At 35.4% G+C, this 14,505-nt stretch overlaps 1 protein-coding gene across 3 annotated transcripts in view; it reads right to left on the bottom strand.

The window, feature by feature from the left end:
* The window catches only part of PDE4D (phosphodiesterase 4D), an 800,884-nt gene that overhangs the window by 384,309 nt on the left and 402,070 nt on the right, over positions 1 to 14,505 (bottom strand). Inside the window, exon 1 of one of the 3 annotated variants that reach the window (XM_055367861.2) lies at positions 3,048 to 3,307. The exons of the other annotated variants lie outside the window; for them this stretch is intronic. Coding sequence (XP_055223836.2) covers positions 3,048 to 3,136 — 89 coding nt within the window. The 5' untranslated portion in view covers positions 3,137 to 3,307. Of the gene's footprint in view, positions 1 to 3,047; positions 3,308 to 14,505 lie in introns of those variants that run through there. 3 annotated transcript variants of the gene reach the window in all.

Below are 14,505 nucleotides of genomic sequence, written 5' to 3'. Positions count from 1 at the left end.
GCCCTGCTCCCCTCCCCTCCCCTGCCTTTCCTTCCCTCTCCCTCTTCTTTTCTCTTTCAATCCTTCTTTCTGCCTCAAATCAAACTTAATAAGCTATATATTAATCTTTTCTTATAAAAATGTATTTTACTCACATAAGATAAAAAATTGTCACAGCTGAAAAACTTTCACATCTATTTTGAGCATTGTAAAACTGTTTAAGATTGTATTTCTCAAGAGTCAACACTCATTAAATGTATATGATTTGCTATTACTTTAACAAATCAGACACTAATTGAATTTCATATCTTGTACACCTGGCTTTCCTTTAGCCTGAATATTACCAGGGAGCAAAAGCCATGCCAAAGAAAAATATTCCAGTTAAAGCTAAGTGTACCCCCAGTATCATGCATTATTATCCATTCAATAGCCAAAGAAAAATGATACTACAATAGGCACATTTGAAGATTTTACAAGATAAAAAATATTGCTCATAAAAAAAATTATAAGGGAGAAATTAAATGAAGAAATGTTGTCCAATGTCCAGTTCTTTCAGTTGCTTCAATAACGGAATCAGATCCAAAGCCTCTTAAAGGTCAAGATAAGCTTAAGTTACTTTCACCGTGTAAGGATTTTGTATATTTTTTTAAAATTAAGAAATGCAAAAACGAGGCTGTGACATTAGGAGATATTTTACATGTTTACATCAAATAGTTTAACACCTTTAATTCCAAGAATGCTATGCAATAAAACTATGCTCTTCAGAAGATAATTATAGCATTTAACTGTGCGTGCATGTGCCTGTGTGTGGTGTGTATATGTGTCTGTATACATATAGAGTGACTCATGGTGCATTTGAGGTATTATGGTATGATAAAAATTTTAAGTTATATGATATGTACCTTTTTTCATTATTGTCAGTACATTGTCGTGGCTGAATGCGTAATCTCCTTTGGATACGTGAGGGACCTGCAGAAATGCAAGAGCCGGTGGCCAACTGCCTTCCTACCTCCCTAACCCTTCCACTCAATTCAACTTATGATAGATATGATCATATCAAGTTGGTTATGCCAATAAAGCATTATCGGGTGATGCCAAATAAGAAAGGGTAACAGAATACTTTATCAAATAGGCATTACTGGCATTTTTGCTGTATATAAGGAAACTTCTAACCTCAAAGAGTTTGCAGTGCAACTGGAAAGATAAACTAGAACCTCCAAACAGTGAAAGCAGCACATATAAAAAAATTAATTATTCTGTGGGAAATTGTATATTCAAATTAAGAGGAAGTAAAGGAAGGACTAAGCCTCTCAAGCTTCCAAAGGAAACTGACTCATGATGGATATTTGAGATGTCATTCTCACCTCTTAAACTTGTTACAAATGAAACTTGTTAAAATTACAGATGTGAGGTATTCAAATACATGAAAAAGTCATTCTTAGCTGCTAATGCTTATATTTTGGAAAGGGTCAGAACTTGACCAAAGGAACCTTGAAAAAATATATTTATCATATAGCTTTAAATTGTTACAATACCATAACACCTCAAAATAAAAATATCTTTGCCAAATTGAGAAGGCAAGGTTTATAATATATTTGCAAACTACACAGAAGAGCTTAAACTCTGCATTTCATGAGATTTCTCAAATTCATTAGTCAATCAAGCTATTGCTTTTACTTTATTCAGCCGCTGGAGATTTATGATATTAAGGAGCTTGTTATCAGATCTAGTGATGAAGAGAGCCTAGAAGCCACCATATGTTGGAAATATGCACAGTAATGTTAGCAAATCATTGATGTTAAGTTCTGAATGTACAATTTAGCATATAATAAGCACGAGAATCACATTTAACAAAATGCAAAGCACATAGGAGGCATATAATTTAAAATTTTCAACTAAATTTTATAGCTGTAACAAACATAACAAATAAATCATTATTTTATTTTGAAATAAAAATAAATGGAGTTAATACCTATACCTTTAGCTGGCAAATTATATTTACCTCTTGCCAAAGTTTGCTTACGCATTGTTATACAAAATTTTTAAATTTGATTTCTCTGATTTTATAGTTCCCTAAAAATTCCAAGGACATTATCTTCTTTAGTGTCTAAAGCAAATAATTAATCCTTATAAATTATTTTAATTCAAACTTTGAATGTTTTATATGCAGGCAAATCAGAACACATTTTAATTCAGTGTTAATATATATTTCTACATAGGCCTGGCAGCTTCCAGATGTGCTGCATTTGGTCTAAATAGAAAGACCTTATATCCAAAATTTTGCAAACAATGTCACTTCTATTTACTATTGATTAAATAGATACCTTTCCGTGCTATAGATTGTAATCAATCAAAAACAGAAAAGCTTTTCTTTATAAACAATAATAAAGAATAATCAATCTTCTCTTTATTAACACCTAGAATACTCAAATGAAGAAGGAAATCCAATATTTTTAAGTGTTTTCTTTCTTTCCAGTTATTTGGTTAAAATAAGCTGATTTTGTTGTAAAACAGTCATTGACAGTTTAGTGAAGTCATGAGGTCAAGATTTTTAATATGACTTCCAGAAACAAAAGATTATTAAAATATTTAGTTTGAATTCATGGCATCTAATTCTGCTGGGCAAGATGAACACTGAATTACTACCTGAAACAGCATTAGTTTCCATTTTTTCATGTGCATGTGCCCTGAAACACTTATGAAGAATAATGTAGTGTTTTTTTTGTTGGTCATACAAGAACCCTTCCCTGACATTTAGAGTTGACTACATTAAGCCATCAGAAAAGTTAATACACTGTTTTTCAGGTGGCAGTAATATGAATGCTTTGTTAAGTTTGCCATTTAACTCTCAGAATTAGCTTTTAAAGTTAGTCAACTTTCTTCAACTTCTGCACGTACCTACATACCCCTATTTCAAGGTTTACATCATCTTCTTGGCTCTTATTTAATATATTGTCAATTTAACAAGCATTAGGAGTTAGAAGGTCAACATAGGGCAAAGGCTTATTTGCAAGGGGCCTAAGGCAGTTAAACAATTCTTCCTAGCTACAAAAGGAAAAGAGTAATACCTGTAGGACTTTGAGAAACGCAATCTTGATTTGGCTCTTGTAGATTGTCCTGGCACCGTGGCTCCCAGAGGATCCCAAACAAAAGCCATTTTTAAGGACGATGCCAAGATCCCCAGGAACCACGAGAAGTCAGAGCTGGTGCGGGGCTCTGGGGCCCTGAGGCCCCGCACGGAGCAGGAGGCACTTGTAGCTGAGTGAGGGCATTTCCTTTGTGCAGTGGTATGCGCTGACAGAGAGGTGGCAGGCTGGCTGAGGCAGGGCTGGAAGGGATGGCCAGGACTTCCTGCTGCATGACACTTGGCCTTTGCGACAGAGTTTGCTTCACTCAGGCCTTATCTCATAATTAACGTGAGAAACACTCCCTCGAAAATTTGTTTTTAAATATAGCCCTGATTAAACAGCATAGTCACATGCCACTCCTGAAAAGCACAGCACACACACACACACGCATGCACACACAACAAAAGGTGTGATTGAAGTGGGTAAACCTTTATATCAGTGTGAACTTGAAAAAATGTAAACCCATTGGGCTTCGTTAAAAAATTTTAAAAAGTAAATACATGCCTATGACTGGGTCATCTGACAAAGATTACTAAATTTCACACAGCTAACTGCCAACTATAATTTTCCTTATTTCAACTTCTCTTAAAAAGAGATGGATATAATTCTTAGCCAACCTTCCACAGGATGTAAACAGGATTTAGTCGTCTTGAAAATACCAGCGCCTCTCTAAAAGTCAGTGTGAGAAAAAAAAACAGGCAGATCACTTTCAGAACTTTTGGCAGCTTTGCCCTCAAGGAGATGCTGCGTCACCTTAGAGAGTGAATTACAATGCATGACTCTAACAACAAAGATCAATTATCTTGTCCATTTTCTATTCCCTAGAAACATTTCTTAACTCTGATAAATCTGTTAAAACAACTTTCTTTCAAATTAAATAAATGATGAAAGCCAAATAGAATCCTTCATATATTTTATGAGTCCAGGACATTTTGGGAAAGCATCTATTTCAAGAAATTGTACCCAAGGAGTCAAAGGACCCTAGTGCCGTCATCGGTCCTCACCACTGAGTGGTATTCAATGTTAACAATGCAGCATAATTTCATCAGTCTGTGTCCAAACACTGCCCCGCGGGTGACCTCAACTGTAAACCAAGGGAGAGCGCCACTTCTCCAGGATAAGATTAGAGAGGCTTCAAGTGCCCAAGAGTGAATTTAACCCTCTCTGAACTGGACAAAATTGACCAAGAGTTGAGCTCAGTGAACATCACCATATCTGCAAATTTTGAGACCTTTAAAGCTCAATCTGTCTCTTGTACACCAAGGGAGTCTTGAATATTCATATAATTTCAATAAAAGCTCAAGACATTAAACATTATGCTTGTTTTCACAACAGCATCCAGCACACCAGGGGTTCTTAAGAATGCTACAGGTTTCATATCAGCTTTGGAGACGAGTAATAGCAAAGGTTTTTACAGTTTCACCTCTTTCTTATCAGACATATGAGCTCAAAGAAAGTGGGTGAGTGAGAACTGCCCTGAACAGCAGCAACCTTGGAGGAGCAGAGAGTTCAAAAATAAACACAACACATTCTCTCTGAATCAACTTGCAATATTGTAACGCTTCACAAACTGTCTTTTTGCTTTTGTAGAGAGATCCAAATTTCGCATGAGCAAAACAGGTAGCCACTTTCCTGGTGTTCTCAAAGAAGGATTGAAAAGGTGCTTATACTGATGCCAATCTGCCCTTCTGGTGTATGAAATGCCACCATTATCACTTAATTCTTTCAAACTATTTAATTTCCATTTTCAGCAGCTCTTAGGAAATGCACACATTCCTGGCAGAATTAGCACTGAGCTGAACAACTTGGTGCTTATTAGAATGTCTTCATCTGAGACTAAAGCCAGACAGTGTAAGATAACTGGTGATCTGCGTAAAGAGGGGAGGAGTCCCTAACAGCTGGTGGGGTGAGGTGGCTTGGTGTGAAAGGGAGGGGGAGGGAGGCCACAAAGACAAGCAGAAGAGTAGAAGGGATGTTGCTGGCAAAGATGGACTTTTTTCACCCTCCAGGCAACACAAAGCTCTCATTTTGTCCGGTGGTGTTTAAATTTTTGTAGGTGAAACAGCATCACTGATTTCTAATAAAAGCTAACAGTTTATGTATACGACTTTGGAAACAGAAAAATATTTTCATTGTTATCCCAATTTTACTGATAGCAAGATAAACCCTATCTTTGTATTCAGGCTAAAGCCAGCAGTATACATTTTCACAAATAATTAACTGCCTTTGCTTACAAATTTACCTTTTTAAAGGGATATTCAAATTTAATGGATATCTAATTGATAAGCTACAAGGACATACGAATAATCTAGAATGAATCTGCTAGGGAATGTCCAACTTTTTCTAAAAATGTGCAAGGAAAGAGAACTAATCTTGTCTTTTTCATTACTGTCAAAAACATTTCTTCCTTCTTTCCCCCCTGCTTTGTAAAGGCAGTCATCTAGAACAGTTAAGCAAGATAAAACAATGGAACTGTAAATGTGAAATTATGAACAAGAAAATTGAAACTCTGCTTCATTTTCCTAGTGTGAAATCAGTTACAGCCACAAGAAGTGTCTGTCAATATTATTTTTTCTTAAATAATTACTTACCGCCTCCTTTTCATTTCTTCCACACAGTTACACATAATCCTTCGTAGGTTACCAGGTCTCAGTAAGGTCATAGAAATAAGCTACTTATTTCTGAGATTAATCATGAGCAAAATTAAGCCTTGATTTCAAATAGAAATATCAATATTGTTTTTGAAGAACTGGCTAATATTTCACAGACATGAGACTTTAGACATTTGGAAAAAATAAGAAATTAAATAAAATGATTTTCTAGGATGAATCTTTACTAGCATTTATAATACAACAAGCTGTTTATAATTTTTACTTCATGGGTATCAAAGAGTAGAAAAGAACAAAGAAGACATCTTTTGAACATTCTAATTACTGTCATTTATTAAGCGTTTATTTTTCCAGATGAATTTTAGTAAAAGCATGATTGAATAGCAAGGAGAGATGTTCCATCCCTGAGACAAATTATTATGTTTACAAGTTGTGCACACTAATTTTGTATGTCCCAGGGAAAACCAGATTCGGAAATCTAAACATTGCTCCCATCCAATTGTTATCCATGTAAGTCCTAACCCCACTAAAGTATCAGCAAAGTGCCTGTCTCCTGCCAATAACTTAGCTCTTACGTTCTGCAGAGCTCTAAATAAGGCATCTTTTTTGCCTCTTGAATATTTCTGGGATTTTGGTTCCAAGATTCCAGACGTTACAAATGGCAAATTTGGGTTTTGGTGTCTGACACAGAAACTCAGAATTTCCTTTATAGGAGATAGCTACTATGAATAAAAATGAAACTCCCAAATTTGAGAGTGGGATAATTTAAACATAATCCACATAGGCATTCAATTACTTGCGCATCAAGTCTCTAGTTAACAGGCATAAGGAAGAGACGAGGGTTGAGCTGAACTTCAGAGAAATAAGCAGTTACATCAGTGGGGTTGCGTTAGGTTGAAAGACATTGCTTCAGGAAACCAGAGCAGGCAGATAGTGGGTTTCAGGATAGTGCTGTATTTTGAAATAGTCTCTGGTTACAGACTCAAAGCCAGCAGAAGTTAACGTGGAAGCAAATAACAGACTGTTATTTACCATCTACTTCTGATGAGGGTGTCGTTGTAATTCTATCTTCAGAATGATACATTGCAAAAGAGTGTGACAAAAGGCAGTTTGATAATGGGGCTTGTGTACTCCTTAACTAATGTCCATTCAGTACAAGTAAATGTAAAAAATGATTTTTATTACATTACTTATCAAAATCAACTATAAGTTATTTCTCAAAATGGAAGTGTTGCAAAATAATACCAAAATTTTCTTTGAATTGCTTTCAAATATTCATTCTAAACCTTATATGAGTCTACTTGATTGAAAGGTCAATTATTCCATGTTCTGAAATGGGAGACAATTATTTTAAGACTTGGCAACAGTAAAACATTAACAGAATTGAAGGTACCCCATGGTCTTAAGAACACTGGGAAAGCATGCTCTGTGTTTTAAGCTTCTGCAATTGCATCCATTACTCATATATGACCCAGGACACAAACAGACACAAACTGTAATTAAAGAGCTAAAATCAGGATATAGACTAAAACAATCAATAAGAGGCATGCTTAAATATAATGATAAAAAATCAATATGACTATGATTGTGAATCAAAATGTTTTACTGGACACTTAAGGTTTCCATCCACATTAATTTTAGGATTTTTTTTTAGCAATTTGGAAAACAACTAAGTCAAGCTTTTCTATTCACTAAACTAACAAAGCTCCTTCTAAAGCTTTGTTGGATAAAGCCTACTTGGATAAATGGGATTGAAGGAAAGAAATCATGGAGGAAGAAATGGAAGGAAAAGAAAATAAATTTTATGTTTATTGAGTATCTACTAAATGACTGACAAGTTCCTAAGAGATTTTTCTAACTATTCAAAAAATATTTCTAGACTCAAATTCTTTAAAAATCTTGAAATCAATGTAGACTAATCATTTGAAATAAAGAATTTAACACAATTTTCTAACAAGTGTGTAAAAGTCTTCTGGTGTCACTGATTGTCTTGTTCAATTCTCTGTATATGAGGATTTTAAAAGTCATAAAAATTCTTTCTATTTAATATTCTACTCATGAATACAGTCTTAAATAAAAATCCTACTTAGCTATTGACTGGTGAGTGAAGGAGTGGTGGATATAGGATTACATCTTGAAATTCACTTCCTCCGGAAGTCTTCCCTGCCTCCCCATACCAGGTGATGTCTCCACTGCACTTTGCACTTCCTCTTTGTCAATGTCATCACATTAGTAATGACTTATTTGGTATCTGGCTCCCCTGATAGACCTAAACACTATGAGAACATGGATAACATCTGCTTTCCCTCTGGGTACTCAGTGCTTAGCAAACAGTCTAGAGACATAAAAACCACAATTATGCTTGTTTAATAAATGGACAAACCAATATTTTCAGGGCATCTTAAAAATAAGATGGAGCATTTACATTATATTATTATATGTGCCTAAATAGGGGCAGAAAATTCAGAACAGGTAATTTAGGTAGGGCTTATTTAGTTTCTTTTTCCTATTTGATTGATTAATTGATTAATTTTTTTAATCAAAATACCATTGGGCAAGTTTTCAGGGCAGCACTGTATAGGGGATTAGAGATTAGAGTCACAGTTATGCCATGAACTTGCCATGTGACCTTGAAGATTGTTGCCTGACCTTGCTGAGTTTCAGTGTCTTACCCATTTGGTTCTCATCTGAGAGCCATTGCAAAGAGTTTTGGAGAGGGCTGAATAAGGCAATTTATATAAAAACATTCTGAAAACTGGACAAAATTTTAGGCACACACTACTGATGTTTGTAAGCTTTTGGGAGAGGTAGGAAAACTATTTTTATACTGTTAGAAACATCTTTAAGTTCTAAAAATTGCCAATTGGTAACTTCATGAGCATGGTAAGTAGGCATACCATTTTATCAGTTTCAAAAAGAATATCAGTCTTCAGTTTTGATAGATAACACTTTTCTCTATTTGAAATCTTTATATCCCATGTGTGTAAGAATAAAATATTAGCTGTTATATCTTGAAGGTTAATCATATGAAGAAATGTTAATGTTTTATTTGCAGCATTAAAACCCTCTATGAACTTTGTTTACAAGATCTAAAAAAATTAGGTGGCAAGAAATTTTACGAAAATTAGGTGATAGAATTTCTCGATTGTTCAAAACCCTAAGCTTCTCCTAAATATAGAAATGTTTCTACTTATTTTTTGAAAACTTATGGGATCCTAGAGACAGGTTGTTTAATTGGGAAACCAGTTGCAACACTGACTCCAACTCATGCTACCCTTATTGTTGGCCACGTACCAAATAAGGACAGAAATGGCTTCTTCCAACTTTTTAGAATTATGCTTACAAATAAGCAAAAGCAGTGATGAAATTGCTAGGCTGAGAAACAAAATCACTCCCTTGGGAGAAAGAAAAAAGACCCCCAATACCAAGAATCCCTAAATAAAAATCTCATGTGCTAAATTTTGGTGCCGTGGATTTTTTCCGTGACTGTTCAATATCTTGCTAAATCTGGTTATCCATTTGTTGGAGCCAACAGTCATAAACTTTCCCATTCCTGAGTACCTGTCATCCTCAGACCCCTTCCTTACTTGGACACTTCCTGTGCACTGAATGAGTTTGTGAACCAAACATCACCATAATGTCAGGGTAACTTTTCTAATTCCTCATTTTACTATGATGATATCAACCACTTATTTGGTGTTTATTCTGTGGTGTTTATTGAACTTGCTGAGTTATAATGTCTTATCCATTTGGTTCTCATTTGAGAGAGAGCCATTGCAAAGAGCTTTTGAGAGGACTGAATAGGGTAACTAACATGAAAGTGTTCTGAAGACTCTGCACAGAATTTTAGGGTATAATATATATTATATTATCCTCATAATAATTTATCTGTGTGCTTTGTGTTATTTTTATTCTGTATCACCACTGAGGAAACGAAGGCTTACGAAGTTGAAGTAACTTGCCCCTATGATCATACAGCCAATGAGTAGCAGATCTGAGGTTAAAATTGAGGTCCCTGTTAATTGCAAAACGTATATCTTAACCAATACATGCCTGGAATATAAGTAAATACAGGAATGAAAAAGGTCAGGTCACCTTCCTTGAAGAATTAAATCATAAGAGAAGTTTTGAACTTTCACAGGAAAAGCAATTGGTGCCAGGTATAAGATCTACATGTTACTTAATCTTCCAACTCACGAGCAGACATTATTATCACCACTTTATAGATGAGAAATCTGAGACTCAGAGAGGTTAAGGAACTTGGCTAACACCACAGAGGTAATATATGACAGACGTGTGAGTCCAAGTCAGTTTTGCTTATCTCTAAATCTTGTCTCCATTGTGGCTGGCTTACCCGAGATCTTTCAATTCCTAATTCCAGGACAAAATTGGCCTGTGAGCCTGGGGTGGGACTGAGGCTGCAAGTAGGGGCTGAGTGGGTTCAACTGTGGTAACTAGAGAGAGAGGAGGCCTACAGTATAGTTCAGCTTGAGGAAAAGTGATCCTGTCAATGTTTGTATGCATTGTGCACTGCCCTGCACTTTCCCTCTGAATATTCTACATACCAGAAAAATCACAACACTTTTCAGTCCATCCAACCAAAGGTAACAATGTGCTAGGGGCTACAATAGAAATCCAGATGTTCGAGTAACAGCAAAAGAAAACAGCTTATTGTTGTTATTTGTTTTTGTTTTGTAACAGAATATATAAAACTTAGGGTGCCATTTACTAGCTATCTCTCAGAACCAGCTAAGAAATTTATAACAGACATTTACACAATTAGGCTATTATTAATAAGGCAATTGGACTGGTTCTGGTTTTTGCTTTCAGTGTTACCACTAATTTTATTTCTACTGGTTCAGTGGAGTTAAGTGACTTTCCCAAGTTTGGAAAGTGCTAAATAACGGGGCCTTGATGAAAACTTTAGCTTACCTCTAAATTTTAGAGAATAAGCCATTTTTATATTAGAGATTTTTAATTAAACTTACTACCTTAAAAATGTAGAAGTAAATTTGAGAACACACAATTGTTATTTCATTGGTCAGATGATATCCAGTAAAATCATTTATCCAGCAAAATTCTGAGTTAAATTTGACGTGTTTTTGTTTGATATATATGCTATAGGTGAGTCTTAAGGGATTGAATTTATATTTGAAAATAAAACAAACTTTGGTCAAAGAAACAAAATTATAACTATGGGCTTTTAGGTCTCACCAGGCACTGGATGGTGAAATGCATGAGGCAGCAAGTATTTTTCTAAATATTCCATAAGTGACCCTAACAAAAACACACAAAGCTTTGAAATAAACAGAGCTAAAAGATATAGACTAGTAAGCTACTTTCTATATGGAATTTTGTTCAACAGCTAATCAAACCAACCAGCCTCCCTTCCTTCTTTTCTTCCTCCTTCTCTCTTGCCCGCCCACCTACCTTCCTTCCTTCCTACCTACCTTCCTTCCTTCCTTCCCTCCTTTCTTCCTTCCTTCTACTCACAAATGCATGTTTAGCACGACCTCACATGTCCCAGGCTATGCCAGCTGCCTGCTAGTAGTCAATGGTGAAAACAATTCATGCCCAAAGAGAACTTAGGGCTGAATGAACCAAAAACTGAAACTCAAGGGTAATACAAAATTTGACCGGGCTTACGTTTGTTCAAAGTGTCAGGACAATAAGAAGAGAAGGAATATAAAATATTTATAGAAATAAAAAATAACGTGAGCTCTTATTTAAGAAAAAATGTATATAATTAAGAAGAAGGTAGCCAGGTATGAAGCTCATGCCTGTAATCCTAGGACTTTGGGAGGCCAAGGCGGACAGATCTCTTGAGCCAGGAGTTGGAGACCAGCCTGGGAAACATGGCTAGATCCCATCTCTACAAAAAAGAGAAAAGTTAGCCAGGCATGGTGGTGCATGCCTGGGGTCCTAGCTACTTGGGAGGCCGAGGTGGGAGAATCACCTGAACCTGGGAATCGAGGCTGCAGCGAGTTGTGAGTGTGCCACTGAACTCCAGCACTCCAGCCTGGCTGAAAGAGACCCTATCTCTAAAAGCAAACAAACAAACAAAAACAAGAAGATGATTTTTCAGATCATCAACATTAAAAACAAATCAAATGAGTTATTTTTGGTGAAACGCCAGTTTGTAACACTGGCCTGGGGGAAATATTTGGGCTCAACCAGTCAATTCTTTCTATTCTGTTAAAGTGGAAAGAGCACAGGAGAGATACATTTGTACAGACATTCCTATTTCAGCCCAGTGTGGGTCTAAATAAGGGCTCCGTGGCTGGGGGTACAGAGATGGGTCCTGGTGCCTCCTTACAAAACTTGCAAACCAGCAAGAATCTTACCTCGGAAAAATATCTCTGTGACCTGTGGCAGTAAGCTTTTTCTCAATAAAACATATCAGTAGTGCTCACACATTAAAACTGACAAACGGTCCCTTTGAATCCTTCTTATACACATAAAGAAAAAAATAAGCATGCCTTAGTAGGGTAATCAGTCCTGGAATAGTCCAGAATGAGCTGAATTAGGGACGTCTAAAATATAAACTTGATAGAGCATATAAGATCTGTTTCAGTAGAATATGGTTCTTGCCATGTCAAAAAGAGGCTTTTTCCCCCCAAGATGGTATTATGAACATTTTCAAAAATACAGAAAAATTGAAACAAGTTTACAGTGAACACCTGTGTATCTACTGTTTAGATTCCAACAGTGACATTTAAGAGACTGCTTCTTAACAGGTGATTATCATATTAGGTGAGCAATTATTCAGGTAAGACTCATCTGAATAATATTTAGGATTGTGCCTATGTTTAACCTAAGTTATAAGTCTCTATGTTTTCTTCTGGAGTCTATTTTGAAGGGTGGACTTTGTACAGGAAAGACAATTTGTTTTTTTCTATGTCATATAAAGCACAAAATAAATCTGAATTTCTAAATCTTACTAACAAAAATAAATTCAGGATAAAAAGTAAATCTAAAGATATGCTCAAGATTATGAGTTATCCAAATCAATACCCATTTAATTGATAAAAGCTATCAACCATGAAGTTTTATTCCAGGTTAGTCCTAGGTAATATGTTTTTGGGATTCTCTGAAATAAGAAAATTGTTGGTAAGTTATGAGTCAGTCAAGCACTTGGGAATGAGATGACTGGGAACTTTCCACAGTTACTGATATTGTACAAACTAAACTATAATATTTATAAATCAAGAGATGTTTTAATAAGTGAGTTGTTTTTGGGTTTTCTGTGGGTTTTATTATTTTGTTTTCTTTTGATATATTTTAAATGAACATTATATAAATGTTAGGCCTTGTTTGTCATGAACAAGACATTGTACTTTTCTATAAATGAAAAAAAAACTCAACTTCAATAACTCTATTTTTAATCAATTATTTCTGATGTGCCTAGTGTAAAAGTCAGCTTGCTAACTTCTCAGCATTTTGAAATGCAGGTCAAGGTCAGATGACATTACAAGAGTGACAGAGAAAACCTAATTTTAGTCTCCATGAAACTGAAGAACTCAACACAAATGATTACTGAACACTCAGCCCATGTTTGGAGTTGTACGCTTACAAAGGCATCCTATCAGGAAGGAGCAAGTACTGCAGAATCGTGGAAGAAGCTAGTGTGCTCTCAGGTGCTCCAAGAGCTGTGGAAAATCTCAGATTCAGACTATCGACTTCTCAAGTACATTCAAAGAACGTGTATTTGCAACTCTAGTATAAACTCATTAAAGCAGAAGTTCTGAGAAAATAGCCAATACAGCTATAAATAGCAGAAAGTGGCATTTTCCAAAAAAGTTAATGTTAATACTTTGTTTAAAAGCATATTATAAAATTGTCAATACTAAGTAGAATCTAATTACTCCTGAAAAGCATTTCTCATTTAAAATCTATTCATTAAAATATGCACCAAAATGTTGATCAAGTTATTTCTGGGTAATAGAATGATAGACGTTTTTAAATTTTATTTTCCATAATGTTTATATTTTCTACAATAAATAAAGATGACTTTTATAATCAGAATAAATGAAATACATCTTATTAAAAAACTAGAGTAGTCAAGTTTCTTTTATTCCCACCAGGAATTTTAGGTTTTTAGTTGATTAGACTTCAAACAAAGGTCAAGAGTAAAGACTTTTGAATCATATTAAATTAAAGATGTCTCATAGATATTTTACACATTGGTGAGATGTTAAGTAGTGAGAGAGAAGTCCTGAGAAGCCAGATAGGCATACACATCATTTAACACCTATGATGGTATTATTTAAAATCAAATCATTAATAGAATCAGCATGATGCAGTTTGCAGAAGCATAACTAGAGAAGACAAGAAGTCTGCCTTACAGAGCCTAAGAAGAGGCATGGCAAGGAAAAAGCAAGAGGGAGAGAAAGAAGCAGAGCTCTTAATAGATGTAAAGAAATCCACTTCGTGCCAGTTCGCAAGGAAACTTTCCTTTATGAAGGGCAGAGCACTTAATAGATGTAAAGAAATCCACTTCGTGCCAGTCTGCAAGGCAATTTTCCTTCACGAGGAGCTAGCTGTTTGCACAGCGCCCTCTTGTGAAGAGAGGTTTTCGTGACTGTACCTTCACCCCAAGAGCCAAAAGCTTCAAGTATCCTTCCAGAGCAATTGCTTAGCTTTCATCAGCTGAGGATTAACTTCCAAGGCTTTTTGAGGATGCATGTATGAGTATGAGTAACACACAGACTTGACATCCGAATTCTCTATTATTAAATGTGCACATAAATATTCCACAGAGTTGTGCTTCTTAATGATAATACTTTAAA

This window comes from Gorilla gorilla, chromosome 19 (assembly GCF_029281585.2).
Source record: "Gorilla gorilla gorilla isolate KB3781 chromosome 19, NHGRI_mGorGor1-v2.1_pri, whole genome shotgun sequence".
Lineage (NCBI taxonomy): Eukaryota > Metazoa > Chordata > Mammalia > Primates > Hominidae > Gorilla > Gorilla gorilla.
This window is presented reverse-complemented; position numbering and strand designations above follow the sequence as displayed.